The following is a 27,812-nucleotide window of genomic DNA, read 5'->3' as shown; positions in this document are numbered from 1 at the left end:
TGGCACCGGGAACCCACCAGCTGACGCCTCTCCCGGCGGCCAGAGGGGCTTTGCTCCGCTTCCAGATTGAAGTCTGGGCTCCGGCAGCGCTTCCACCTGGCCGGGAAGCTTTTAAATGAGCTTTTTCTTTTCCAAATTAGCTCGCTCCGACCTCTTGTGCAGCTAGGCAGGGTGCAGAGCAAATGGTGCCTGTGCAGCACGCTGTAATCCCTGCGGAGAGCACTTGGCTGGGAGCGATACCAAAATAGAGCTGCTTAAAACAGGAAATAAAAAGACCCAATAGCAGCACCTGCAGCATGTTTTTTAGCCCTTGCCTTCTGTTTCCTCTATGCATTAGGGTGAATATAGGGGAGAGGATGTGACCGGCGCGGTCTGGCAGGCAGTTTTGGGCAGAGCAGAGGAGCTGGGTTTAGTACCCTTGGCAAAGAGCTGTGAAATAGCAGGAACCGATGGATTGCTCATTTTAATATTACTAAATCTGGGCCACAGGGGGATGAGCAGTCCCCTCCAGAGCTGTTGAGTCAGCACTGTCCTGCAGCTCTTGGAAACTAACCGCGTTTTAAAGTGTGGCGTCTTTGGTCTTGCAGAGCTGCTGGAACTGCGGTCGCAAAGCCAGCGAGACGTGCAGCGGCTGCAACATCGCCCGGTACTGCGGCTCCTTCTGCCAGCACAAGGACTGGGAGAGGCACCACCGCATCTGCGGGCAAGGCCTGCACAGCCAGAGCAAACCCCTGGCTCTGCCCGCCGGCCGGTCGGCCGCCAAGAGCCTCGACGGCATTCCCAGCCCAGCCCTCGACAAGACTTCGGCCACCACCTCCCGCTCCTCCACCCCAGCATCCGTGACAGCAATAGATACAAACGGGCTCTAAAGGGCAGGTTTTGGTTCAGTCCATTTGATTAGCTTCCCTGGGTTTTTTTTTTTTTTTTTAAGCTGAAAAAAGAAATCCACAGCAGTTTGTATCACTTGACACGTTTGACCCATCGCGCCACCTCCTCAGAGCGCAAACACTTGGGCTTCGCCGTCTCATTCTGCCTTTTTTCTTTGGTGGCTTGTGAAGAACTGGGCCGGCCTTGCCTGCAGCGCCTCCGTGCTGCTCTCCGCAGGGGGACACCGGAGCATCATTCGGGTACCAGAGCATCGTTCAGTTACCGGAGCATCATTCAGGACACTCGCTTGGGGAGCCCGGACTCGGTGGAGAGCGCTGCCAGCGCACACAGGAGATGCTGCGCCCCATCCTCGCAGGTCAGACGTGCTCAGGCTCCTTTCCCAAGGTGTCTGAGCCTCCTCCTCCTCCTCCAGCTACCTTTCTTCCATAATATGCATCTATATTTTTTCCTGGCTCTCGGGTGGCTGTGCTGGCCGGTTGTTGCTGTGAACAGACCGGAGCTGATTTCCCAACAGGAGCATCTTGTTGTCTAGTGCAATGGCAAAAGCCGAGCCACTTCTCCTGCCTGCAGGATGGCGGCTGATGATTGCAAAGAGGGAGGAGAGGATTTGCCTGCTCTAAACCAAATGTCAGTACCAGGGAGGTACGGCTGATCACTTCTGGACGACCTGGTTTTAATCCCATTCTGTGATGGGACAGACAGTTGCATGTGACCCTGGATGGGACCTTTGCTGGGGGGGAAGCGCAGAGCAAGTCCAGAGTGGTTGCAGGCGGTTGTTGCCCTTCCCACCTGGGTACCGTTACTTTGCTATGCAGAAAGCGTTTTGTTTGGGGTTTTTTTCGCTGCATGGAAGCTGTTGGTTTTAGAGTTACTGCCGTTGTTTTTAGCCACAGAGATCCTCACGCGATCGCGATGGATTCTTTAGGGCCTGTTCTCTCCACGTGCGTTGGCCAAACTATTTAAGAAAGAAATGCAGGACGTGGTGTCCTCCATTGGCTCTTCCCCCAGCCCCGGGTGTTCCTGCAGTGCTGCTCCCACCCCGGCTGGGGACCCCCAGCCCCCCCAGGGCCGTGGTGCAGCCAGCACCTTGTCCGGCCCTCGGAGACCGTCCCAAACCCGCAGGGGTGCTGCAAGGACGCCCCGCTCAGCGTGGGGACATCCGCCGCTCAGGGAAGGGGGGACTCGAAGCTGCACAAACCCCGTGAGGTGAGCGACACCGACTGCAGAAGGGCTGTTTTGGGGTGCGGGGGGCTCGTCTTGGTGCTTCACGGAGGCGCAGCCAAGGGATGGACGGGCACATGGGCTCCGTGTGGCCATAACGCTTACCCACGCCACACACAACCCAGCTCTGGAGCACCGTGTATTCAGCAAAGCTGTGGATCTGCGACTGGGTGTGTACGATTGCTGGGCTGGAGCCCAATGAGGCGAGTCATTCTCAAATTGTTTTTGATCACTTTTTCAATTGGAGGTGTATAATGGAGATTTAATGCATCGTCACGTAGTTTGCAGCGGTCTAGCTGGCTGCCCAGGGACAAACGAGCGATCCACATGTCCCTTAGGGAGAGCTGTTCCAGAAGCTGTTGTCAAGGGACAGAGGGAAATTCCTGCGTCTGCAAGGTTTTATTATGCAAAAAAAGCCACGTCGTCGCCTGGTGTACAACACAGCTCTTGTGTGGCAGTTGGGGTGATCTCCTGTGTCCCCCAGGAGCTGGTGCTGCAGCAGCGCCCTCGGCACGGACTCGGCGCCTGGCGCCCAGCACCACGGGGTGCAGCCCTGCTCCGGGGTGTCACCCAGCCCGGGAAAGGTGTCACCCAGCCTGGAGGTGATGGACGCAGCAGGTGCAGCCTCGCACTGCCCAGGCACCAGCTTGGAAACCTGGTCTGTGCCCGGGGCTGCAGCGGGAGGAGGACGCAGGAGCAGGGGCGGCAGCTTTGGGCTCCCCCAGGTGGGGGCTGCCCTTGCCCCCCCATCCGCAGGATCTGAAGGGCTTTTCCTGCCCTGAGGGGACACGGACACACTCGGAGCAGCCTCAGGTAAAGTCAGTCCAGTTGCAAGGTCCCAGTCCTGACCAAGCCGTGTGGGTCAGCGGTGCCACGAGGTGGGACGGGGAAAGGGCAGGGCCGGAAGAAATTGCTTGTAAATAGATTGTCTTCCATAATTCTCATGCAACTTTGGTGGCCGTGTACTAAAATTAACCCCAGTGTAAATGAATGAAAAACTAACAGTCACGATTAGAACGATTGCCTTCTCTTTTTTTTTTTTTTAACATGGAATGATAAATGTGAAATTTGGACATGGGAAGACAGGGGGTTGAGGTTTCTATTTTTTTTTTTGACACTTAATTCAGTAATAGAAATTTGTTACTTCATTCCTGTGCATAACTTATTTAATGTACTGTATAAAGGAACCCAAACTGTTACAGATGTATTTAGTTTGTTCTACTCAGAAGTAGTCAATAAAAAGACTATATTCATCATCCAGCTCCTCCTTCCTCTCTCAAAGGATCCGAGGGTTGCTGCTGTGCCCCCGGCCAGGCTGGGGAGCTCTGGACACCCCAACATTGCAGCAGGTGCCATGCGAGCCCCAAGCACAGCGCAGGTAGAGCCACCCCATAGCCATGGCCTTTTGGGTTTCTTTGGGTTCATATTTAAACATATTCTTTTCTGAGCATTTTTTTTTTCTTTTCACGGGGGTGTAGAGGAGCCTGGAAGGTGCTGTCACAGCCTCCAGCCGGAAAATTAGCAGTTATCAATAATTAGGTAAATAATCAGGCACTGGGAGGACACTCCCCCCATGGGAGTGGGGTCAGGCTGAGCCTGCCAGGGGACGGGGCTTCAGGGGGCCTGTCTGAGCTCTAACGAAGGGTTTACCTGATCCCGGCTCTGCAGATAGCGCCGGGTCCCCCTCCCCGTACCCCAAACCCAGGGAGCTCCTCCTGGGGTAAAGCCAGCACCCCCAACCCCGGCTGCACCCCAACACACCCCACAGTGCCAGGGTACAATGCACCCAGGGGCCACTGCTCCTTCTGCCACAGATTAATTGCATTTTAATCGCTGCAAATGCGGACGGAGGAAGAAACAGTCAATGTAACGTTTCTGGGGGGGCTGGAAAAGAGGTTGGGGGGCTGGGGTGCAGGCACTCGTGTTGAGCACACCAGGCGCCAGGGACAGGCGGAGTGCGGGGATGGGGTAGGTGACGTTTGTCCCAAAGCCATTGCAATGGCTGCAGAGGGTGCTGGCATGGCCAGAAATACTTGATTTTCTTTTTCTATAAAATACTATTAGCAATCTGCAAGGGGGCCCAGCTCTGGCCCAGGGTGGCTCAGCAGGCACATGTCCCATGGCCCCCAGCCCCGGACCCTGTGGAGCCGGGAGGAAGAGGAGGATGGGGAGGAAGAGGAGGATGGGGTACAAGAGGGACGGGGGGCTGTTGGAATGTGACAGCCAGACCGGTGCCCCCCCCAGGGCCAGGCTGCCACCTCAGAACACAGTCCTACAGGCACTGCTGGGGGTGCCCAGCTCCCTTGGGGCAGCACAGACACTGTCGTGGTGGGGGCAATAAATAAACACGAAAAGAGCAAAAAAAAGGGTAAAACAGGGGCGGGGATGATGGGGAGGCAGCCACCGCCACCGCAGGAGGGGACGAGGGACAGGGAGGTGACAAAGGTGAGGGCTGTGCCGAGGGGTCCCCGTCCATCACACGCCAGCCGTGTCCTGGGAGCAGCTCCGGGGTCAGTTGTTGTTCATGATCCACCAAGAGGCTGCGGAGAGAGATGGAGGAGGGGGGACAGGGATGTGCGGTCAGTGTTAAAAAGGGGCAGCAGACACCAGGGATCTGGCTTTTCAAGGAGGCTTTTCCCTGGTCCCTGGCTCCACAGCACCCACCACCCCAGCATGGGCCGCTCAGGCCGCGGTGACTTCGAGGGGGGAGCACTGGGAACACGGTCAGTGGGACCGGGGGGCAGTAGGAGCACCACTGGCATGGGATTTAGGCCAAATTAATCTGCGTTCCGTGTTATTTTATACAAGACCCAAGAGTGACATCAAACTGGGGCTTAATTTGATCTCCTCTGTCACCAAGCTCTCCTAGTTCCTCACAGCCTGGCCAGGTTTCCACTGGTACTGTGGGAACGTGCATCTTCCCCCCACCTCAGCATCGCTGGGCAGAGGTGCCACTGAAATCTGAGAAGAAACTTGTTGGGGGTGAGGGTGGCAGAGCCTGGCCCAGGCTGCCCAGGGGGGTTGTGGAGTCTCCTTCTGTGCAGACATTCCAACCCGCCTGGACACCTTCCTGTGTAACCTCAGCTGGGTGTTCCTGCTCCATGGGGGGATTGCACTGGATGAGCTTTCCAGGGCCCTTCCCATCCCTGACATTCTGGATTGTGTGAAAAAATGCAATTTAGGTAACCCCAAATCAGTTTACGTGTCTGGAGGGAGCCAAGGGTCCTGTTCCCTGCAGAACACCCTCCCCAGGCCACCCCCATGGCCGCCCTCACCTGGGAAGAGCATGGTGGTCAGCAGCTCCGGGGACTCCAGCAAGCTGACGATGGACCGCTGGAAAGTCTTGCTGCAGCTGGACTGCAAGTGGCTGTAAAACAGCATGTGGGGTCAGGGGGTGCAGGGTCAGGGGTGCAGGGTTTGGCTGTGTCTCCCAGTTGTACGAGAGTTGTACGATACACGGGATCCCTGCCCGCGCACGGGGAACAGGGCTGCTGCTGCACCGCCCAAAGTGGGACATCCCCTCCTGCCCCGCTCCCCAGTCCCGTGTCAGGGTGTTCACCCCCCTGTGCTGCAAACAGCGCTGGCGGGGGCCGTGCCGGGCTGAGCAGCCAGCAGCAGGACGGGCTGTGCAAAGAGGGGACCAGTGGGGTTCCCAGGGGAGCCCCGAGGGGAAACCCCTCCCAGCCCCCACCCAGAGCGCTCGGGAGCATGCAGACCCTGCACCGGAACAGCTCCGACCTTCTCCACGCAGTCACGTCCCGCCAGAACTCGTAGAGGATGAAGCAGGGCTCGTCGGGCAGCCGGCAGGCAGACACGCTGTGGGGACAGGAGCCACGCTGACGGGGCCTGGCGCGGTGGCACGGCCACGTCGGCCCCGGAGCAGAGGCTGCACGTGAGCCTCTCAGAACTCCAGAACGTCAGGGGTTGAAGGGCCCTGGAAAGCTCATCCAGTGCAATCCCCCCATGGAGCAGGAACACCCAGCTGAGGTTACACAGGAAGGTGTCCAGGGGTTGGAATGTCTGCACAGAAGGAGACTCCACAACCCCCTGGGCAGCCTGGGCCAGGCTCTGCCACCCTCACCCCGAACAAGTTTCTTCTCATATTTAAATGGAACCTCCTGTGTTCCAGTTCCTTCACCAGACTTACAAACAGTAGGCTGGATACAGCCACAACGTGTGGCTCAGGGCCAGCACGTGGCTCCAGGGGCTCCCAAACCCAAATCCTTGAGGCCCTGCAGCTCCAGCAGCAGAGGAGCTCTGCAGCGGTTACACCGATCGTGCTGCTGCACAGAAACCAGCGTGTTCTATTTACTTTTTAGCACCCCCCCCCCAGCACAGCCTGGCAAGGGAGCTCATCCTTCCAGCCCTGGGGAGGAGCTGCGTGCGTTACCGCTCACCCTTCACATGGAGGGAAACTGAGGCACGAGGGCAAAGCGCTGCCCCGAGACCACAGCACAAAACCACAGCTCGCTGCCCCAAAAAAGCGATGCTGTTGCACCAGGCAACGCCTCCCACGCTCCCTCCCGCTGCACAAACAGCTGGGGCTCCCTCCGGCCCGTGGGAGGACGGAAGCAGCAGGGAGGGAGGGCACAGAGAGCGGGGCCTGGGGAGCCGCTGGCGCTCAGCTGCAGCAGCACCAATTCCAGCTGGGGCTGAACGGCTCCTCCAGCCGCTGCCAAGGGCTGCAGGACGGGACCGAGCTGGGGGACAGCAAAGTGTCCCTTCGCAGCCCCTGGTGTGAAGCAGGACAGCGGGGTCTCACCGGGAGGGCACACTGTTCGTGGAGAGGCGGCCCAGCAACACTACACAGTCGCCTGCACTGACGGATCTCACAACAGAAAAGCCCATGGGTTCCAAACCAAAACACCGTTCTCTGCCACACGTTTCACAATAAGCATCTTCCTTTTGTTTGGACTGAAAATGCGATTTTGTGCTGTTGGAACTGAAGAGCTGAAAAATGACGCCGTAAAAGGGAACAGCAGGAACACTTCCCGCTGCAAGAGGCTTCAAATCTCCCGTGGGAGAAGGGAAGCGCCGCTCACGGAGCAGCTGTGCCACCTCCAGGGACACCCGGGGGCTGCGTGTCCCTGCACTCGGCCTGGGCTCCGTCCTCAGCTCCATCTGCAGCCCCGGCGGGGCAGAGCCTGGTCTCACCGGGGGGCTGCAGGGGGCTGCACCCCCAGGTGCTCACGGCGTGTCCCACCAGCACCCACACACTTCACACAACGCGATGCTGTGACACCAGCTCTCTCCTTGACCTTTCCTCCGTTCTCCTACACGTGCATGCGCTGCCATTTGTGCCAACATAACAACCAGGCTCATCCTTGCCGGAGGCTGACGAGTGGTTCCTGCTGGGGGAACCTGCAGCAGGACCTGGGCTGGTGCCCCGGCACAGACACTGTGACACTGTCCCATCCCCTCCGCGAGGCCCAACCTCCGCACGCCGAGCCCACCCCTGTACCCACCAGCACACAGAACACTCTGGAAACCAGATCCTTTTTGTCTGCCAAGGGTGCCGTGTTTAAAGCCCGTTTCTGAGCGAGCTGTGCCGCCACCAACCCCCGGCCCGCCACACTTACTGCAGGCAGCTGCTCTGCCCGGCAGTGACCTCCGTGTAGGACCGGAACGCCTGGCGAAACTCCTCGATGCCGCTCGTCGCCACCGAGATCTGCCTCTTTGCCACCAGGATGTGCTGCGAGGGGACAGCGGGTGATCGGCACCAGGGATGGGTCTGCCCCTCCCGCTCCCCCCCGGCTGTGGGACAAGGCCGTGCCGAGCAAGCACAGCACTAAAGACGGGGCTGGCAGCGTGCTGCAGGGGACAAAGCCAACACAAAGTGGCTTTCTCCTACCTGGGCAGGTTGCCTTTACAATGGGGACTGCACCAAGAGATGCTCCAACGCCTGGTCCCGCTTTGGGGCTGCTGCAGTTCCCTGTGTCCTTGCCCAGCAGAAAGGGGCCTCAGGACCCTTCACTGGGGCTCTGCATGGTCTGCAGGAGCTCGGAGCAAACCTGGGGCATTTGGGCACCCTGGGCTGGCCAGGGCGCTGCCTGGGGCTGTCACGGACTGGCGGAACCGCATTTGCCCCGGGATGGTCCCAGGCGCAGCTCTCAGCTCTGGCTCCCACCCGGGCAGCGGGTCCCCCCAGATCAGATGTCACAGCCCACCTGGTGACTCTGGTCTCGGGGACAGGAGCTGTGTGAGCACACGGGTGCAGCAGCGGGGACCCGTGCACACCGCGGGGTTACCTGCAAACCAGCAGCAGGACGGGGACTTACCGCATCTTGTCCTTTGCACGTGGCTTCCTCCTTCAGCGGCTCCAGGCGTGGGCTCTGCATTCACACCCCAGGGAAAACCATCGTTACTGCGACAACTTTGCAACAAGATAAAAAGCAATAATAACCTACAACCCAGTCCGGTTCAGAGTGACAGACAAGTACTGCTCTGGGGCCATTCCTCCAGGTACCCAGGGGAGAGAAGGGATGTGACCTGCGGGGCTTGGTGGCTCCAGATTGCCTTGTCAGATCAGCAGGGACCAGACAGAAGCCAGGGGAGGGTCAGCGGAGCTGAAGGATCAAGGGGGATTTGGAGTCAGCAAGGGATGAGCAGCCCTGAGAGCCCAAGTCTGGTGAATGGGTGCAGCTCTGTAACGATGCCAGGGCCAAATACCAGGGCCAGTGGCGCAAGGAGGGGTCCCGGTGCCACCCAGACCAGTGCCAAGGTGTGGGCCCCCAGCCCAGCCCCCCTCTGCCACGCACCTTGCACTCCAGCTTCTCGATGAGCTGCTGCAGCCTGTTGATCTGTGCCATCCACTGGCTGTTGTCTTCGACACAAATACCTGCACGGGGAAGGGCAGGGTTGTCATCAAAAAGCCTTTATCACAGCAAAAGCTCAGAAACCTTAAAAACATCTGACTTACACCAAAAAAATGATTCGGTCGTCTCACAGCATCCCAGGCTGGCTGGGGCTGAAGGGACCTCTGGAGATCCCCCAGTCCAACCCCTGCTCACGCAGGGTCACAGAGCAGATCACACAGGTGGGTCCAGGGGGTTTGAATGTCTCAGAGAAGGAGACTCCACACCCGCTCTGGGCAGCCTGGGCCAGGCTCTGGCACCAAACAGCAAACAAGTTTCTGCTCATGTTCGGATGGAGCCTCCTGTGTTCCAGTCTGTGCCCGTTGCCCCTCACCCTGGCGCTGGGCACCACTGGACAGAGTCTGGTCCATCCTCTGACACCCACCCTGGAGATATTTATGAACATTGATGAGATCGCCTCTCAGCTTCTCTTCTCCAGCTGAACAGCCCCAGCTCTCTCAGTCTCTCCTCATCAGAAAGATGCTCCAGACCCCTCAGCACCTCTGTAGCCGCCCCACTGGACTCTTCTCCTGAAACTTCCCCCACTGTTCAAGACATATAACATCCTACAGAAGCTGCAACAGTCCAGACTGTCCAGACACGTCCCCCTGTCCCCTGTGCTGCTCCCACATCCGCTCCAGCAGGGCACAGACACCAGGGACACTGCTGTGGGTACCTGTCGTGAGCATCCCAGAATAGGGATCCGTTGGAGACAGACAGATGTTCTTCTGTCCTCGGCGCCCGCATCGTCTCCCTGACCTCAGGCCAAGCGAGGTCTCAGATTTCTTTATGTCCTTTCTGAAAGAATAAAATACAAAAAGGGGGTTGGAGTCCCTATAGGGGTCAGCGTCCCAGCGGGCTTGGGAAGGGCAGATCCCTGATGTCCCTCGCAGGGGGACCCATCGGTCTTCTCGAGCGGTGCTGGAGAGACAGGGAGGCCCAGGACACTCTATGACGCTACGACCAGCACGTCCCACGAGGTTACCTGTCCCGTCCCGCCTGCTCCTCCACGGTGTCCACGGCGCACTCGAGCGAGGCCTGCAGGGACTGCAGCTGCTGCATGGTTTCCCGCAGCAGGAAGCGGGTCAGGAACTGCTCCATCTTCGAGGAGGTCTCGTAGCTCTGCGGGGAAGGGAAAAGGATCTGCCAGATACCCCCCAGCTCTGCATAGGGCGAGCACAGTCCCATCTGAAAGGGGTCAGCCCTTAGATAAACCCAACAGGGTGGATTCCAACTGAATTTCTATGTATTGTAAGATACAATGACACTGTAGGACAAAAACATCTTCTGGCTGCGCACCTGTGAGGTCACAGTAAGGAATGCATGGTGTGACCCCAGCCCCACACCACGGGCTGGCACAGCCCCTGGAGCAGGGGGGACCACTCATGGACACCCCCAAACCCTAAGGTAAAAGCACCTTGCAGAAATAGCCCCCAGCTCTGCGCAGGGCTCTGGGGCAGGCAGAGCAGCCCCTGCTGCGCCCAGCAGCTCACACACTGCTCTGCTTGCACCGGGGTCTGGGACACGGCCGGGGGGACAGAGATTTCGGCTGGACATGAGAAATTGTTGGCCCTGAGGGTGGTGAGAGCCTGGCCCAGGTTCCCAGAGAGGGGGTGGATGAACCATCCCTGGAGACATCCCAGGCCAGGCTGGACGGGGCTCTGAGCACCCTGAGCTGGTGAAGATGTCCCTGTCATGGCAGGGGGGCACTGGGGAGCTGGGAAGGTCCCTCCAACCAAACCATCCTGTGATTCTATGGCTCTGGGGCAGGCTCAGGAGCACCTGCAGCACCCCCTGGGCACAGCAGCCCCAGCAGCGCAGGTCACCAGGCTGGTTTTGTGGCCTCTCACCCCAGGAGGACAGTGCTGAGCCTCCTGGCTCCGATGGGAAGAGATCCCTGCTGCATCTCAAACGCACACCTGCCCACAGCTCTTCCCGCTGACTCGCTCTTGTGCAAGCGCTGCCTGGCACCCCAGCCCCGTGTCACCCACAGAGCACAAGTGACGGCTGCCGGGACGGCTGATCCGCGCTGCAGCGCCGGGGGTGTCGGGCTGTGTGTCCCCTGCCCGCACACCGTGGGCGTTAGTGCAGGGGCACGTAGGGAGGGCTCAGGGGAGCACATCAGAAGTTCTGGGGAGAATGAAAGGGTCACTGTGCACACTGGCAAGAAGGCAAGCTGGCCCAGGGGCACCCAAACAGTGCACGGCATGGCCCATGAGCAGGTCTGAGAAGCACAGCGAGCCGGGGAAGTGCCTGGACACACACACAGGCACCCCAAACTCCTTCCTTCCTTTGCCAGCTGTGACCATAGATCCCCTCAAGCAAAAATCTGCATGCAAAGAACATCTGCAGCCCACAGTACAGCTCCTTTCCACGTGCTATGGGTTCTGCTGGCAACACCATTCCCTCCAGCCTGGTCCAGCCACTCCACTTTCCTGTCCAGTTTCCAATTCCTTCCTTAAAACCACCTGGAGGTTTGTCTGTGCACTGTTAGATGATGCAAGGGCCTGGGGCAAATCTCCAGCCCCCAGGATGGAGAGGAGGTAGCACAGCGGGATGCTCAGCGAGGCAGGGAGCGAGGAGGCAGGAGAACGGCTGAGGCAGCTCAGACACCGCAGGGCAGGCAGAGCCCTCGGCTGGGGCTGCGATGCAGAGCAGGTATCTCGCCTGCTTTGCTCCTACAAGACTTCTCTTGTCCCACCACAGGGCAAGGGTGTCCCTCGGGAGCGCTGGTCATGTCAAAACCCGCAGTCGTCATAGACAACGGCAGCAGCTTCACCCAGGCAGGCTTTGCAGGCCAGAATAAGCCCAAGTTCGTGCTAAAGACTGTGTCGATGCATCCCTGCAGCGCGGGCATGACGTGGGAGACCCAGCGGCACCCCACTCCTGCTGAATGCATGGCGGGCGTTGCTGTAGCACCCAGGACTTACCCGATCAAGCACGGCATCATCGAGGACTGGGACGGCATGGAAAACCTGTGGAGCCACCTCTTCTTCTGCGGCCTGAAGGTCCTGCCAGGGGACCAGCCCGTGCTCGTGGCCGACTCGCCGTCCTGCCCCTCCACCAACAGGGAGAAGCTGGCAGAGGTGCTGTTCGAGAGCTTCGGGGTGCCAGCCCTGCACATGGCCAACACGGCGTTCCTGTCCCTCTGCGCCTACGGCAGAGTCACTGGTCTGGCCGTGGAGGCTGGGGCAGGAGTGTCCCACGTCACCTCCGTCTGCCTGGGCCAGACCTGGAGGGAGGCGACCTACTGCCTCGGGGTGGCCGGTGGTCACCTCTCGGGCTACCTGCACAGGCTGCTGCTGGACAGCCCCAATGACCCCTCCGTGCTGAAGGCCCTGAAGAAGACGACGCTGACCCAACTGAAGAAGCAATGCTGCTATGTCTCTACAGACTATGAAGGAGACCTCCACAACCAGGCTTGCCATCATCCAGCCAGATTTCAGACCCCTGATGGGCACTGGATAACCCTGGACAAGGAACGGTTCTGCTGCCCCGAGCCGCTCTTCCAACCAAGGCTGCTCCAGCACAGCTCCCCAGGGCTCCACCACTTGGCCTTTCAGAGTCTCCAGAAGGTACCTGACTATGCCAGGAGGGACACGGTGGATAACATCGTGCTGGCCGGGGGCTCCTCCATGTTTCCTGGTTTTCCCGAGAGGATGTGCTTAGAGCTGAACGCTCTGTTCCACGGCACGGGCTGCCGGATTCGGGTCCTGGCGATGCCGGAGAGACGCACAGCAGCCTGGCTGGGGGGCTCAATGGCCGCGTCGCTCACGTCCTTCCAGCACGCGTGGATGGCAAAGGGTGAGTACCAGGAGCACGGTGCCGCGTACGTGCGCAAGATATTCCAGTAGGCAGACGGCGGCCATGCGCTCAGAGCATCCCAGCGGTGGGGAACAGCTCCTGCTGCAGCGGGAGCAGCTCCGGACACGACCTGGCCCCCGCAGAGCTGCAGGAGCAGCAGCGACCGAGAGGCAGCTCCTGCGCTGCTGCAGAGTGTGAAGTCGATTCAAGCACTCCAAAAGAAGTAAACAGTTTTTCATTTACACTCTGGGTTATTTCTGCATCCACCACTCCAGGAAGCACGTGTCCAACCAGGCTAGCAAAGCAACCATGGCTGGTGCTGTGAATTGTCCTGGCACAGCCGCTACGCAGCCGAGCGCCGGGGCCGCGCACATCCAGAGCATCGCGGCAGCGCCGGGCCCTGAGCTGCTGCTGGCAGCTGCCGGCACGGGGAAGGGTCCTGCCCCAGCAAAGCGCTCCTTGCAGCAGCAGGGAGGGAGCACAGCGCTGGGAGGAAGGAGCTGAGGCTGGATCTGACCGGGGAAACTCAAAGACAGGGTGAGTTCCTGACTGATGCTGCAGAGGCACCAACACCCCCCAGATGACCCACAGGGCTGACAGTGGGACCGATCCTGATGCGCGTCCCTGGGCGATCAGTAGGTCAGCAGATGATGTGCACGCAGATTATGTCCTTCATCTGCTTCTTACTGAGCACCGAACCGCTGCACCGAAGGGAAAGAAAGGGACGGCCCTTCCCACAGCTGGAAAACTGCAGCAGCTGCACATACAGCTAAAGCATGTAATACATTTCAGATGCAAAGGGGGCTGCTGGTCCCTGGGAGGGTCCCTGCCAGTGCCGGCTGCTGCTTTTTCATGGCCGTATTTAGCCCATGATGGCACTGCAGCCCTGTGCCCTCTGACACAGAGGCAGGGGGGCTCCCAGAGCAGGAGACTGCTCGCTCTAATTAGCAGCCTCTAATCTGCCTCCCATCGGTACAAGCTGCAGGAAGAGGGAGAGGATTCACCGCAGGGATGAACAGGGCACAGCGCTGGGAGCCAATGAATTGCACCCTTTCCTGCTTTCTCCCAAGCACCTGGCCATCACCTTCCCACCGCAGCAGCTCCGGCCTCCTCACCCACAGCTCGTTTTTGTTGCACAGACTGTGCTGAGCACAACCTGCCGGGGTCGGTCCAGAGCAGGCTCGACCCTGCGGTCCCCATTTGGCACCACGCTGCTTTGTGGAACAGCTCTTACTTTGGCTTGGGGACACAACAGCGATGCTCCCAGAAACAGTGTCCCCAGGCAAGCGGTCTGCAAAGAGCTGTTGATACACTGACTGCCAGAGCCCTACGAGGAACAGCCCAAAGACAGACCCAGAGCACCAAAGTACTAGTTCTACCCTTCTCCTTCGGCTCCCCCTCCCCCAGGAACGCTGCACGCTGTGCTGCAGTAGCACTTGCTGCGCATGGAGACAACCAAAGCACACACGGGGAACCCCGTTGATCTGGGAGGTGCCACATTTGCTGCCCCTGTCAGCCCAGTTTAACGCTAAGCAAGCAGTTAAGGTCACCACGGCTTCTGTTCTGCACCCGCCTGCTCCACCGCCCTCCCAAGGTCCCATCCTTACCAGCTTGGTTTTGTCCATGGCTGCCAGGACCGCAGAGTTGAGGGCTTCCAGGGCGGAAAGCACGTTCCTGTATTCTCCAAGATATGCCGAGAAGTAATCTGAAGCAGGAGAGAAGACCACGGTGAGCTTCCTCGTGCCTCCATCCCTGCCTCCCCTGTGCTCCCCACACAGCTGCAGGACAGCGCTCGTGTCCCTGTCCAGAGTCACACTCCCAGCTGGACTGAAGAGTCCTCACCAAAATGTCCCATCCCCTTAGGAAAACCTTCTGTGCTGGGATTCGGACACAGGGACTGTCAACGTCACTCGACCGCCCAGCCCTGCCCAGGTCAGACACGCACCAAGTCCCCCCGCAGACCCGAGGGACAGGAAGCCCCCCGAGGCAGGAATACAAACCTACTCACCGCACAATTTCTCCGTGTCCACGTTGCTACAAGAAACAGAAAAACAAGCTCATGTTAGATGGTGGGACTGGTTTGGGAGAAACAGTCGTGGTGAGCAGGGTCTTGAGGGCCTGTTTTGAGCCCCCGGTGGATTTACTGCTCCTCCTGCATGTTCGCAAAAGCCGTATTAGAAAAATGAAAAGCTGCACAAGTTTAGAGTCAGCAGTCGGGAGCTGTGGCAGCCCCGGGCAGGGCCGCAGGGCGTCACCTGCGCCTGGGGGCTGAAGGAGCCAGCAAAGCTGCTCCATCACCATGTCCTGGGGCTGGAAGGTGCCAGGAGAGCGTCCGGGAGCAGGACGGGGGGCCGGGGAGGCCGGCAGTGCCCCGCGCCCCTGGGCTGGGCGGCTGGGTTGGCGGCGCCCTTGCTGAGCCCCAGAGCTGACGAGCTCCCGAAGATGCTTCTTGAACCCACCCCCTTCCCCTAGAAGGGCCAAGCGTCCAGCCAGGACTCCTCCTCGTGTCCCCCTTGTCCTCAGCCCAGGGGCTCCCCCAGGGCTGCCCCATGGCACCAGGAAATATCCTCTCCCATCCACCCCACAGCTGCCCCCCAACAATCCTCCTCCCCCCAGGTGATGTGGGGCAGCACTCAGGCTCCCAGGGCAGGGGCTGGACAGCTTCACAGCCCACAGGAGGGGTTGTTCCTGCTGTGAAGGCTGTTAATGCAGGGATCTGGGTGGAAAAACCTGGAGGCGGGGACCAGCCCCCCAGCCCTTTTCAGTGACAGGGAGTGGGGAAGGAAATGTCCAGAAACAGCCACATGTCTTTGAGACGCAACGTCAAGCAGAACTGTGGGTTTGTGAGAAGCGTCTGGATCCACTCGGACAGCCAAAGCCACGGTGGCGGAGATGCTGGCGATGCTCAGCATCACCTGCAGAGAAATGCCCCAGGACATCATTTATTCGAATTAGCTCAAGAAATTCTGCTCTCTCAAAGCCCCTAAATGATCACAGCCATTCTTAATCCTGATTGGGAAAGTGGAAAAGAAGGCAAAAGAGAGTTTAAGTGTTGAAGTGCTGTCACACATGGAAGCGCGGGGCTCCAAGCACAAGGACGGCTGCAGGGCCGCTGCCCGGGGAAGCCACAGGCACATCGCTGACGCTGCTCACAAGACAAAGGGGCAAAAACGCACCGAGGTAAAATTAGAGGAGAGCGTGGGAAGTATCCTAAATGCCATGCCAAGAATAGGTGTAATCACTTAAGCAAAATCTTCCCACAGCTTCTCCCAAAACATTAAAGGCTGGTTTCTGTGCCTTTCTGCTGGGCTTCCACTTAGTGTACTTTAATAATAGTGCTTAAAATCCTTGAAATATTTCGGTGTGAGACGTCAGCGCAGACCTGCAGCAGCGGGACTGCAAACCCCTCTGTCCAGCTAATGCGTCAGGTACTTCTGAGGCAAGAGACAGCCAGTTTTCGGATGCAATTTGGCTCATCTATTTTAAACACCTACCGCAGGAGCTGATTACGGCAGGGCCCTGGCGCACTGTCCTGGCACTGCAGACAGTTTTTAAAGTGGATTATAGAAAAAACACACAGTGTTTCCCTTGAGAGGCAATACAGATAATCAGCAAAACCACAGCCTCTTCTTCTGCCGACTCCACTCCATCAGACTTTGCTGATCCCATTTCTGCGCAGCTCCGCGCATCCAACCACAGCTTGTGTTTTGAAACACGAATTAAAAGGGGAAAATGTCTTGCTCCTTCTTAATTTTTCCATGTATTTCTGAAAGCTGCCTGGAGCTGCAGAGCCGCTGCTGCACTGCCACGGGAGACCTGACACCGCAGCGGCCGCGCGCTGCTCGTCAGACCCGTGCCACAGGGCAGCCGCTGCTTCCCATCCAAGAAGATGGGTAAAATTCACAAGAGAGGGGATGCGGACATAAGAAAATGAAATATACGGTGAAACACCGAATGCATACATTACCCAGATGTTTGCATCGTCCCAGTGAGAACAGGAGGAAGAAGAAGGGGTCACCAGCTCACGTCACTGCCCAGCTCGGCTCTAGCGAGCAGGTGTCCTTGTGAGAAAGAGCTACTACCAACACAAACCCTACGGCTTCCAAGGGGAGGCCAGAGATTATTAAATAACTCCTTCTAGTCTGTTTGCTGCTTAAAAATAAACATTAACTAATCAATCGATTGAATAGCTAAACACTGAAGCGATCACCAAGATCTTGCAGAAGATCCACTCCCGTCCCAGCACGGCCCAATCTGTCACAACCCTGCAGAGGCACCTCCGCACATCCCGCACCCCGCGGCAGCCCCAGGGCACAGGCAGGCAGGGAAGAGCGCAGCAAACACACTGCAGGACCCATGGGGCCATTTCCAGGCCACCCAAAGCTACTTCATCCCAGAAACCAGGAGGAGCTCGTGTGAGGAGCCTGCACGTCGAATCCTGACGCATTTTGCAGGGCAGCTTTGCTCCGCTCCTCTCCCTGCCAGCCCCGCTCCCGCTCCAAGAGAAGAGCCATCCTCTGCCTCCAAACACTCAGCCCGAGACTCTCCACATCGCCACACTGCTGTATTTTGACTGTGCTCAAACCACTGATTAACTGTAATTAAGCTTGAACTGATGATGAAGGATCTTGTCATCATTATGCTGTTGGGATTTTGTCAGAATGTGCCTGGAATTTATGCAAGAAAACAGCAATCAGCTTCAGCAAAGCAGATGGGAAATCTTTTATTTTTACCGTTGATCATGTTGGGAACCTCGGCTGCCACCACACAGCTGGTTTCCAAACCTCCCCAGCGCGCCCCAGCGTGTCCCAGTCTCCCCATCACTCAAAGACTGGCAGAGGCTGGGGGGGAAGCTCGCACAAGTCCTTTCTTCCACAGACCCAGAGATTATTCCCACTGAGAGTATTTAAAACCCACCAGGTCAGCACTCGCACCCCTTGCCCTTGTGGCTCAAGGTCAGACACGGGCCCTGGGCAGTTTGTGCCCAAATCCTGCCATCGCCACCTCACCACCCCCGAGCAAAGGAGGGTGTACCAGACCTGTACAGACACAGGACAGAAAGACACGCGAGGTCCACGTGACACTTCCCTGGGCAGGTTTCAGTGCCAAGAGCAGTAGGCACACAACCTGTGCAACACTGCAAAGTTCGGTCCAGAGCCCTTTGTGACCGATTCTCCGTTAACTTGTCCCCACAAGACCCTGGGACGTGCTGCCACCTCCCCTGACGGGGCTGCAGCCGGACACACGGCTGCTCGGAGGGCAAACCGCAGCAGCGGAGCTCTTCAGCCCCTCGAAAACATCTGTCTCTTCTCTACCAGACATTTCAGTGGGTGAAGAACTTTTTCAGGAAGATGAATCTTCGTTCTGCAGCAGTGCCAGTGCTGGTGTGGGGCTTTCTGACAAGCTGAACGAAAACGGTGGACCGAGCTGCTGGACCAAACTGCAATAACGGGTTGAGTTTGGTTTCAGCTTCATTTTTAAAATGTCAAAGAATTAGAGCAGGCAGGTATTTTAAAGACAAAATGGAACAATTTTCAGAAACGCAGAACAAAAAAAGCCTCGTGGGGAACCGAACCCAACAGAGGTGCCTGACACAGGGCACAGCACCCCCACCTCAGCACCGTGTGGATGGGAGGGGGGGTGAGCATCTGATAGGAAAGACAGGAGAGAAGGACAGTGTGGTGCCATGGACTCCCCGGGAGAAAAAGCAACGTATGAGACCTCTGAAATATTGGACTTCCCAGCTGTCAGCTCTGGGGCCCAGGGGAGCAGCTGCAGGTTCGCAGCGATGGGTGAGGCTGAGGATGAGGATGTGTCCGGGTGACAGAGCGTGCCGGCACAAAGGTCTCTGCTCCTGTCTCGCCTTAGGCCAGGCTGGCACTGACACAGAAACACAAGTTTTAGCCTAGACTGATGAACACAACACCCTGAAACACACCCGATATGTCTATAGTACCTGTAGTTACTTTCCAGCTTTGTAATACTTTTGAGTATTACCTCAGGTAACAACTCTGAAATCTGGCAGCAAATTTCATCCAGCTCACAAAAACAGGGAGTTCCTCCCAATGCAATGCAAGGTGGCAGCCCGGAGGAAGGGGCTGCGCAGCCCTATCGAGGGGACAGCAGGGCACCCACACAGCCCTGACAAGACAAAAGTGGTTGTACAGAGAGCAAGCCCAGCCGCACACCCCGAAAATGAATGCCAGAGAGTCCAGCTTCACACCCAGAGCCACAGAGATCTCTACGGCTTGATTTCTGTCACCTGCTGCTGCGTGGCGGGCGAGCAGTGCTGGGCAGCCCTGGGGACAGTCTGTCCCTCCAAGTCCCTCGTGCCGCGGGCACACACCGCTGATCAGGATCAGAGCGTTCCGGCAGACACGGCGCTGCCCCACTTTGTTGGTAGGAAGGCAGGATGCCTCTTGCCAGACAATAAGCTGAGCACCAGGCTTCTTCTCTGGGATGTCGCACCTCCTCTTCCTCCTCAACAAGCTGGGGATGAAGCTGAGGAAATCACATACAGTTCCCTGCTGCCGCCTCCCACGTCCCGTCCTGCTCACACTGGAGCTGACCCTGCACATGGACCAAATCACAGCGAGGGACAGGAACAGGAATGACACCTGCAACAGCCTCAGGGCTGGACTTTCCCTTCTGCTCCCACAGAAACACGGCCATCCTCGCAGGGCTGCAGGGACGGCATCTCCTCCATCGTCCTGAAGTCACTGAACGCAGGAATTTGGAAACCAGCTCTGTCCACAAGGTCCCTTCTGTTCCTCGTGGCAGAAAGAGATCAAAGCCCCAGTGATCACGCCCTGCTAATAGATGTCACCAGCTCAACGCTGCAACCACCACGTTGTCATAGCTACCGCACCGTCATTACGGGTAACGAGTTATAGGGAGCACTGCTGCAGCCAGGGCCGTGTGTGGCCCCACAGCCCGCTCACGGGGCCTTCCGTCAGTCCTGCTGATCTGCTCCGGACAGACGGAAGAAGCCCGACCTGAAAGCAATGGTAAACCAGGAGATCTTCACCATCCCATTAACAGCATGGTTAAAATTCTCTGCTTCGCTGCAAATGGTGTTTTCCAGCAATATTGCATGGGTGGTGACCCCAAGGTCACCCCAAAATTGAGCTGGAGGAAAGGAGAATTTGCAGAGGGAGCGGCTCACTGCTCGCTCCCTGGGATCACAGCCCAAAGGGGCAGAGGGACTTTCAGGAGATGCCTCCTGCTGCCCACATCCAACAAACCCAACCAGCACGACGACAGCAACAGGCAGCCAGGCTTAAAAGAAAGCGGCAGCAGGGGCTGCCCACTGCAGCCCCCTCCTCTGCCCCATCGCTAAGGGGCGGCATCGCTAAACCCACCTCCCCGACACTCAGCAGGAGTCAATCACCGCCACTCCCCCCGTCCTGGGTGGATGACGTGGGGACACGCAGCCTGGGTATCCGCTGTCCTTTGCTTGGTGGCACTCAGCGGCTGTTGGCACCTCGGCGTGCCACAGGCTCCCTGTGCCGCTGCACCGGCTGCCTGCAGAGCCCTGGGACCAGCGTGTGCCGCTGAGGCTGCTCTGAGCCGCCTCTCCCTGCCCGGAGAGGTGCAGGAGATGTCTCCTGTGGCGCCAGGGAAGCGGCACAAGCCAGAGCTGAACCTGCTGCTCGAGTCCAGGAGAAGCTGCAGCCCCCTTCTCCCCAGCAGCAACGCCCCGTTTGAACCGGCAGCCCCCAGACACGAACTTTATCAGCAGCCAGTTTCTCCCAGTGACAAAACACCCTCGTTCCAGTGGCCGGCACGGCAGAGAGACCCGAGCGAGGCCACACGGATCTCAGAGATGAGAAACCAGCTGAGCCAGACTCCTCCAGGATAGCGCCAGCCAAGAGGAGACTGGGGCTAAGTGCAGTTACTTCTCCTGTTCTTTGGGGGTTTCTTTTTTTAAAAGTAGCTGGCCTAAATTCACAGTTACACTCGTAAGGCCCACTTCTGATGGCAAGCAGCTCTTACATAAGTGAGAAGCAGCTCCCTGTGTCAGCAGTGGCAAAGCCTGCGAGTTCACGCAGTCTGTGCGTCGTCCTCACAGCACCGCACGCTCCTGCAGACACGCAACCTGCTCTGGAGAGCTGGATATTGCTGGAATACATTTTTCAAACTAACATAATGTAATTTTAAATGGATGTTTGCTTTTACGGAACTGTGGTAAATCTGATAACGACTGATCTCAAAATGTCTGGCTTCTCTCATCGCCAATGCTCGTAGCTGGTGTTCAATGGGTTTTAACATCCGCGTATTACAAGAGGTATGTTTATCTCACCCTATTTATTGCACCCGCCTCCAAATGTCCTCCATCTACAGTCAAGCAGTTTTATAATCTCCTTCGTCTCCTCTCCTCTGTGCCACCACGGTACTCACTCCGAATGACGCCTGTCAATGCCGCTGAACAACTCCCACAGCTCCTCCGAGCTCAGGATCCCATCAGCGAAATAGTTCTTGAACTCCTCAAACGACAGCTTCCCATCATCTGCATTTAAATAAAAGGGAAGAATAATTATATATCTGCAGAAAGAAGCACACAGGCCCCAGCGATCCTCCCAGCAGCCTCTCTACCAGGAGCGTGGGACGATTGGGCGTGTTGTGCATAATAATCAGCGCAGATATCTCACTGGAAACACGTCCCACCCGTCCCCATCACAAACCCAGGAGCCCTGGCAAGTGGGGCCACTGCGGCTGGAACGTCAGGTGAGAACTCCAGCCCCTTCCAAAAGACACCACGCAACGTTTTCACAAACACAGGCGGACACTCTGTTCTTAGGTGACAGTCCATGTACAGAGCCCATTACAAACAGCACAGCGAGGACAGTATTGGGCTTCTACAGAAAGAAAATCTCTCCACTGACTCAAGAACTTTTCCCTTCCTCCCCCTGGAGGACTTCAGCTCCTGGGTTGCATTTGGATCTGCAATAGAAGTAGCTCCTGGAGCCTGCAATTTACCATGAAGGAGAAGAGCCCAAGTGGGGGTAGGAAGGCTCAGAGCAATGATTTATGATTTTGGACTTCTTGGTTTATGGGTGCCAAGTTAAAACCAAGTAACAAACACCAGGGGCTCCAGCAGACGTGCAGGAACAGGACCACCCAACGGGGGGGGGCACAGGTAAACCCCAGACTGAGCACAGACTGAATCAGTCTTGCAAGGGACAGAGAAAGAGTCCGATGGCCCCTGGGCTGCGTAATGCACAGCTTGATTTGCCTTCTCTTCTCACTACCTGCAGGCAGGAGAGAGGCTCAGAAGAGGCTCTGCCCTGTGTGATTCATGGATGGTGAACTGGGGGAGCCAACCTCCCCAGCCCCTGGCCAGGCTCTTTGCTCCACACTCTTCCTCCAGGCAAATTAGAAAAGCATTTTTCTTGCAGCCGGAGAGCTCCTTGCTCTTATCGTCCCTCTTTCAGACAAACCTCCCAGCGGGGAATGGGCTGCACTGCTGCGCCCAGAGCGGGCAGGGACGGGGAGGCAGCGGCAAGAACAAAGCACTCACCGTTCTTGTCGGCTCGACGGAAAATCTGCAAGAGAAAACACAACAGGCTTTAGTGAGGCAGCAAGAAGAGCAGCGCGGCTGAACGGCAAGCCAGGCAGCACCCGGCCCCGCAGCAAAACCACCTCCCAAAAACACCTCCCGGCACCCGGGGAGCCGTGGAGAAGCCCCAATACCAGGGCTGTGCAGGCTGCTCTGGGAAAATTCCCTTTTGCAAACCATTAAAGCCATTTCTTGCCTCCAGTAAACCATTTCTTGCCTCCAATGCGCAAAGCTCTCAGCACAGCTGCCGCTGCCCGAGCGAGCCCAGCACTCGCACCAAGCACCTTTTAGGGAACACAGGGGGAGAAGAAGTAGAAAGGGCTTTGCTACACCCTTGTGATGGAAAGTGTTTAATTTTTCAGACCTTTAAATGGAAGAACATTAACCGTAAATCCACTCTGTAACGGGAGCACTTTGTGCATCACCGCTGACACCTCCAGCGGCTGCACTGAGGAGCAGCTCTCGTCCTGCTCTTTGTAATCACCCTTCCCAACAACCCTTCCTGTGCCACCTTGACATGCACACACACTGTAATTAATAATTCATTAATTAATTAATCTGTAACTAATTGTCCCACAGAGCACAGCTGAAGAGCTGCTCAAATTCAGGGTCTCAACCCAGGTTCCCAACCATGAGGCTCCTGCCTATGGCCCAGGAGAAAGCCGGGGTTTCTTATCCCTGCCTGGCTCCTCTTTCCCCAATAACTGTTGGCAGCTCTGGGCTGACCCCAGGAAGGAGCAGCATCATTTCCGAACCCTGCGAACATCTTGCCAGGCTGAACAGTACGAGGTTTGGGCCAGCACATCCTGATGGAGCCGACGACAGAAAGCTGTGTGCATGGCAACTTTCTTCTTTTTAATCAACCTTTTTAGTCACCCTGCTTGAGGAAGAAACCTGAAGAAAGAAAGATCAACAATGAAAAAGGGCAGGAAAAAGGTAAAGAGGGCTTTGCCATATTCTTCTCCATGCACCTGCGAAGCGGAGGCCACTGATGAAACCGCCCCCGGACCAGCGCTGCTCCTGCAGGAAAACACGTCGCTGCCAGCTGCCCCCTCACCCCCAGCTCCCTCCTGCACCGCTCTGCTGCACCTTTTGAGGGCACAAGTCCTTATCTAGTCACTGAAATGTCCCTGAAAAATCGCTTTGAGGTGAAGAAACAACTGCTCGGAGAAACCGCTCACTCCTAAGGAAGCCACTCGCTCACAACTGGACTTGCAACTGCAACTTTTCTGATGCTGGTCCCAGCAGGGAGATCCCTGGTCCGTCCCTGTGGCTAAAATCAGGAGCTCACGCACGCTGCGGATTTCTCTGGGTTTCACAGCAAAACTTTGTCCAAGCCAGAGGGTTCAGCGCCTCAGGGCTCTCAGGCTGCAGGGCTGCTCGTGCCAGGGCTCCCCATAGGTCTCACCTGCCTGTGTCACCACGTCACCTCCCTCTGCCTGGGGGACCCCACTTTCCACTGAGGCAAAAGCTTAATCCTGTGGAGCTCTATGTCATCGGAGGGACACACGGCTCATGCAGTGACATCTCTATGACTCCAAATGTCACCAGGGCCAGCTGGGTCATCCCAAAGGCAGCCCAGTGTCACCCAGGCACTTGAAAAATGCAGATTCAAGTCAAACACTTCCCTCTCCCAGGCTGGTGTTGCTCAGCAGGGTCTGTCTGCAGGCTAGGAGGGAGAACACAATTTCAGGAGGGATCCCATGGAGCTGAGAAGGTCTCTAATCCCATGTGAGCCCAGCCTGGGCTGAGCAGAAACCTCAGCAAACAGAGCTGACTCCTCTCCATCACACATGGGACCCCCTGCTCCAGCGGTGCGTTAGAAAAGCCCGGCCAGTGCACCCACAACAGCTGCCTGAAGCTCAAAATAACTAAATGTGGAGCAAACAGCACAGCTGGGAGAGCCCTGCGAGGCAAGGCCACGTGTGTTCCACGTCCCCAGGGACGCTGGGGCTCCTCGCTGCCTCCAGCGAGCCCGTCCTCAGCTGCCCCGGCTGCAGAGCGGCGCCTCGGGGAGCTCCGCACGTGCTGGAAAACACCGATGGCTCCTGCGCACGAGGCACCGTCCAAGCCCAGCCAAGCCAAACTAGCACAGAGCCACTTCCACACTCCACGGGGTGACCCCCAGTCCCCCCGGTACGCAGGCACACACACGGCAATGCAGGTAAGCGCTGCTCCCTGTGCAAGAGCCCAGCACAGATGGCAGCCCCGGGACAGAGCCAGGGAAAAGTGATGCAAAGCCAGGCAGGGAGTGGGATCGGGTCTGTGTCAGCTGTTGGAGCGGCCTTACAGGCAACCCCTCGCCTGCACTCGGGGGACTGGCAGGCTGCGGAACATGGGGACACCGCCTCAAACCTGAGAGAGGCATTTTCCTTCAGCCCTGGCTCTGGGGCTTGCGTCCAAGCGGCCGCAGCCCGCACGGTGCCTGCAGCTGCAGACACACCGAGACCGACGGAGGAAGCACCAAACCAGTATTTACGTGGGGATGAGTCCCTCACATCCCAGGAAGGAGGCGCGTTACAGGGCTTCTCCCTGCCTACAGGGCAGGAAGCACCCGCGGCTGCTGGACACACAGCCAGGGACACGCTGGCTGCTGGGGAGAGGACAGCTGCCCTGGGAACACTGTGCTCAGTGACCCACCGCAGGCTAATACAGGCTGCGGCCACAACGGCAATAAACAGCGGCTGTCCCGGCAGCTTCTCTGAACCCCTCATACACCAAGAGTAAGCAAGCCCTGAGCACCAGCCTGGGGGACAAATCCGCTGGAGGTCTGCACAGAGAAACAACTGCGACGGCAGCACTGCAGTTTGTACCGCGCCTGCAGCGAAGCATCGCAGGCACAGCCCTCCTCCTCCTCCCTCTCACCTCTCCTGAAGGCCAGTGATCTGCGGGCAGGGAGCTGGTCGCTGCGCTCCCAGGGGACGCACCGGTCGCATCCTGGGTCGCATCCTGCCCGGGGGGCTGGCCGGGATCCTGCCCCGCTGCGGCAGGGCGGCTGGAGAGCCGCCAGCTGCCCAGACCCAAAAGCAGAGATGTTAAACTCACCCTGCCAAGCTCCGGGGCTGAGGCCAGAGCAAAGGGAGCCACAGAGAAGAGGAAGGGAAGCCGCCAGAAAGCAGCAGCTATAGCTGTTAACACTTCCCATTTTAATTGCCTTAATGATGCCCTGAGGGATAGATGTGGGACTCAGCGAGTGCCTGGAGGAGCTGAGCTGGAACACAGCTGTCACCACCAACCCCCTCCAGCCCGTTTTCCATCAGCCAAGTAATTAGCGTGGTTAACAATGCTGGCTGGAGAGCCCTGCAATCTGACATCCCCCCATGGCAGGAGAGAGACCCCTTACCCTCCACTGGAAGCTGCAAGCACCAGCGTGGCTGAGGGAGCCGCACTTTCCAGCTACTCCCTGCTGATGCCAGCAGGTCTCCCTGATGGAGGACCAGACCAGGCTTGGTGTTCACCTTCCCAAAGTGCTGCCCCAGATCTCCTGCTCCCCTTCTCTGGGATAAACTGGGACACGGGGGGGTGGCATCACCTGGACTAGGACAGGATGGAGATGACAGTTGACACCATCCTGGGCTGTCCAGGTGCACCCGTTGTGCTGTGTGCCACAGCAGGAGAACCCAGCACCAGGGCACACAGCTCCGTCTCCACAGGAGCACCCTCATCACGAGCCTTGAGGAGACAGGGCACGACAGGCAGCACCACGCCAGGACATGTCTTGTGAAAACAAAGACGGCCACTATCCGCATCTTCGACCCCTCAAGCCACCCACAGCCGCCGGGACGTCAGGCTGACCCCCAAGCTGCACCAACAGCAGCTTCTTAACAACTCCCATGTGCTGGGAGCGGCAGGGATGGGGCTGCAGCAGGCAAGGGACACACTCCATCTGTGGGATCCCACGGCTTGCAACAGCTACACAGCACCTTCTGCAGCTTTCCTGCCACACACAGCTCCTGCTCCAGCAGTCACGGCAGACAGGATGTCACGACTCTCCATAAGGAGTGGGCTATTTCTAGCCACTTAGAGGCCCGTAATTCAGGAAAAGGACACAACATTAAGCATTATTTGAGACGTCGTGACCCACGCCTTGATTCGCAGCTTCAGGCCTGGAGCAGCAGCCAAGCCCACTCGTTTGTCCCTCGGGTTTGGTCCCTCGGCCGGGGCTCCGGAAAGGGGCATCACCCGGCACCTGCGAGCACAGCCCCGAGGCGGCACCGCGGTCCGGGCTGACCCCGCGGAGCGACGGAGGGGTTGGCTGGGGTACCGGCGGTACTCACGTCGTGGAAGATGGGGAGAGGCTGGCGACGGGGCGCGGGGCCGCGGTCGGCAGAGAGCAGGCAGACGGCCAGCAGCTCCGCACACGCCATCATGGCCCCGCCGGGAGCGGGCGCTGCGGCGCCGGAGGGAGCGGTGCCTGTCAATACGCTGCCGGAGGGACCGGTGCGGTGCCGCAGGGAGCGGTGCCGTGCCCCGCAGTGCGCTGCCGTACGGACCGGTGCGGTGCCGCAGGGAGCGGTGCCGTGTCCCGCAATGCGCTGCCGTACGGACCGGTGCGGTGCCGCAGGGAGCGGTGCCCCGCAAGCCGCTGCCGTAGGCAACGCAGCACCGAACCGGACTCACCCCAGCGGCTCCGCAGCCGCCAGGCAATTTTGCCTCCGCTGAAGGCCCGCCCCCGCGGCCATCCGGTTGGTCGCGGATGTTGATTGGCACCTGCGACCGCGCCTGTGACTGGCGGAGGGGCGAGGGGCGGGGCGGCGAGGAACGCGGGGCTGGGCTGTGGTCGCCACCCGGTGCTGTGGCCGTGGGCTGATCCCGGTTTGATCCTGTGGACCCGCTGTGGCCCCGGTTGATCCCAGTTTGGCCACGGGTGGTCCCAGTATGGTCACTGTTAGCCCCACAGTAGTCCTGGTTGCCCCAGTCAGTCCCAGTCTGGCCATAGGTGGTCCCAGTATGGCCACCATTGGCCTCACCGTAGCCCTGGTAGCCAGCTGGCCCTAGGGTAGCCCGAGTTTGCCCATGGGTGGTCGCACTGACCCCCAGGTCAGTCTCAAATGACTTTCTAGTGGTGGCAGCTCCTCTGTGCCCACAGCGCTGGGCAGTCGGTGCTCAGTTCTGCGTCTCCCCCCATGCAGCGCACTGAGCATGAGGCACTTGGTCCCCAATACCTCGAGCAGATCTAAAACCCCCTTCCCACCCCAAGCAGGGGGCTGCAAGGCTGGGGAACAAGCTGGCTGAGGAGGAGGAGGAGGCAGGAGCTGCCTTCGTTCCCGCCTGGCACAGGCACCCGGAGCCCGTGCACACAGAGAGGTTCAGGACAGACACGCGTGTCCGTACCGCAGCTTGTCCTCAAAGGTTTTCACAAACAATCGACAGATAATTAGATAAAGAAACTCGATAAAGCTGTGCCCACACAGAGCTTCACAACACTCCCAGAGTACATGCAGTGCGGTGACTTCTTGGGGTGCTGGACTTCTCCCCATCCCTTT

The 27,812-nt window shown here is 58.3% G+C and overlaps 3 protein-coding genes across 9 annotated transcripts in view; 2 read left to right on the top strand and 1 right to left on the bottom strand.

Annotated features, from left to right (window-relative positions):
- Positions 1-3,365, top strand: part of CBFA2T2 (CBFA2/RUNX1 partner transcriptional co-repressor 2) — a 59,447-nt gene extending 56,082 nt beyond the window's left edge. For all 6 annotated transcript variants that reach the window (XM_082065138.1, XM_082065137.1, XM_082065142.1 and 3 more), the window contains one exon: positions 588-3,365. In XM_082065138.1, coding sequence (XP_081921264.1) covers positions 588-869 — 282 coding nt within the window. In that variant the 3' untranslated portion in view covers positions 870-3,365. The remainder of the gene's footprint in view (positions 1-587) is intronic.
- Positions 3,259-26,976, bottom strand: NECAB3 (N-terminal EF-hand calcium binding protein 3). 2 transcript variants are annotated; one of them, XM_082065143.1, is made up of 13 exons: positions 26,604-26,976; positions 22,288-22,312; positions 21,168-21,276; positions 14,776-14,801; positions 14,375-14,472; positions 9,949-10,085; positions 9,640-9,761; positions 8,868-8,947; positions 8,388-8,441; positions 7,689-7,801; positions 5,848-5,925; positions 5,385-5,476; positions 3,259-4,649 (listed from the first exon to the last, which is right to left on the bottom strand). In XM_082065143.1, the coding sequence occupies exons 1-13, from the start codon at positions 26,694-26,696 to the stop codon at positions 4,621-4,623; spliced, it is 1,056 nt and encodes a 351-aa protein (XP_081921269.1). In that variant the 5' UTR covers positions 26,697-26,976; the 3' UTR covers positions 3,259-4,620. The 2 variants fall into 2 exon arrangements, with proteins under 2 accessions (XP_081921269.1, XP_081921270.1); XM_082065144.1 differs by lacking the exon at positions 5,848-5,925.
- On the top strand, positions 11,698-12,817 carry ACTL10 (actin like 10; the record flags this gene model as incomplete). Its single annotated transcript, XM_082065675.1, has 1 exon — positions 11,698-12,817. Exon 1 carries the CDS (start codon positions 11,699-11,701, stop codon positions 12,815-12,817), a length of 1,119 nt encoding a protein of 372 aa, XP_081921801.1. The 5' UTR covers position 11,698.
- Positions 26,977-27,812: the final 836 nt, after the last annotated feature.

This window comes from Streptopelia decaocto, assembly GCF_964273445.1.
Source record: "Streptopelia decaocto genome assembly, chromosome: 14".
Classification (NCBI taxonomy): Eukaryota; Metazoa; Chordata; class Aves; order Columbiformes; family Columbidae; genus Streptopelia; species Streptopelia decaocto.
Note: the sequence above shows the minus strand (reverse complement) of the source record. Positions and strands in the feature narration are given on the sequence as shown.

Coding starts and splice junctions, on each gene's coding strand:
- NECAB3 (XM_082065143.1), bottom strand. CDS start 26,696: ATGATGGCGTGTGCGGAGCTGCTGGCCGTCTGCCTGCTCTCTGCCGAC. Junction 14,802..21,167: donor ATTGACAGGCGTCATTCGGA/GTGAGTACCGTG, acceptor TGTTTCTTGTAG/CAACGTGGACACGGAGAAAT. Junction 14,473..14,775: donor GGACACGGAGAAATTGTGCG/GTGAGTAGGTTT, acceptor CTCCTGCTTCAG/ATTACTTCTCGGCATATCTT.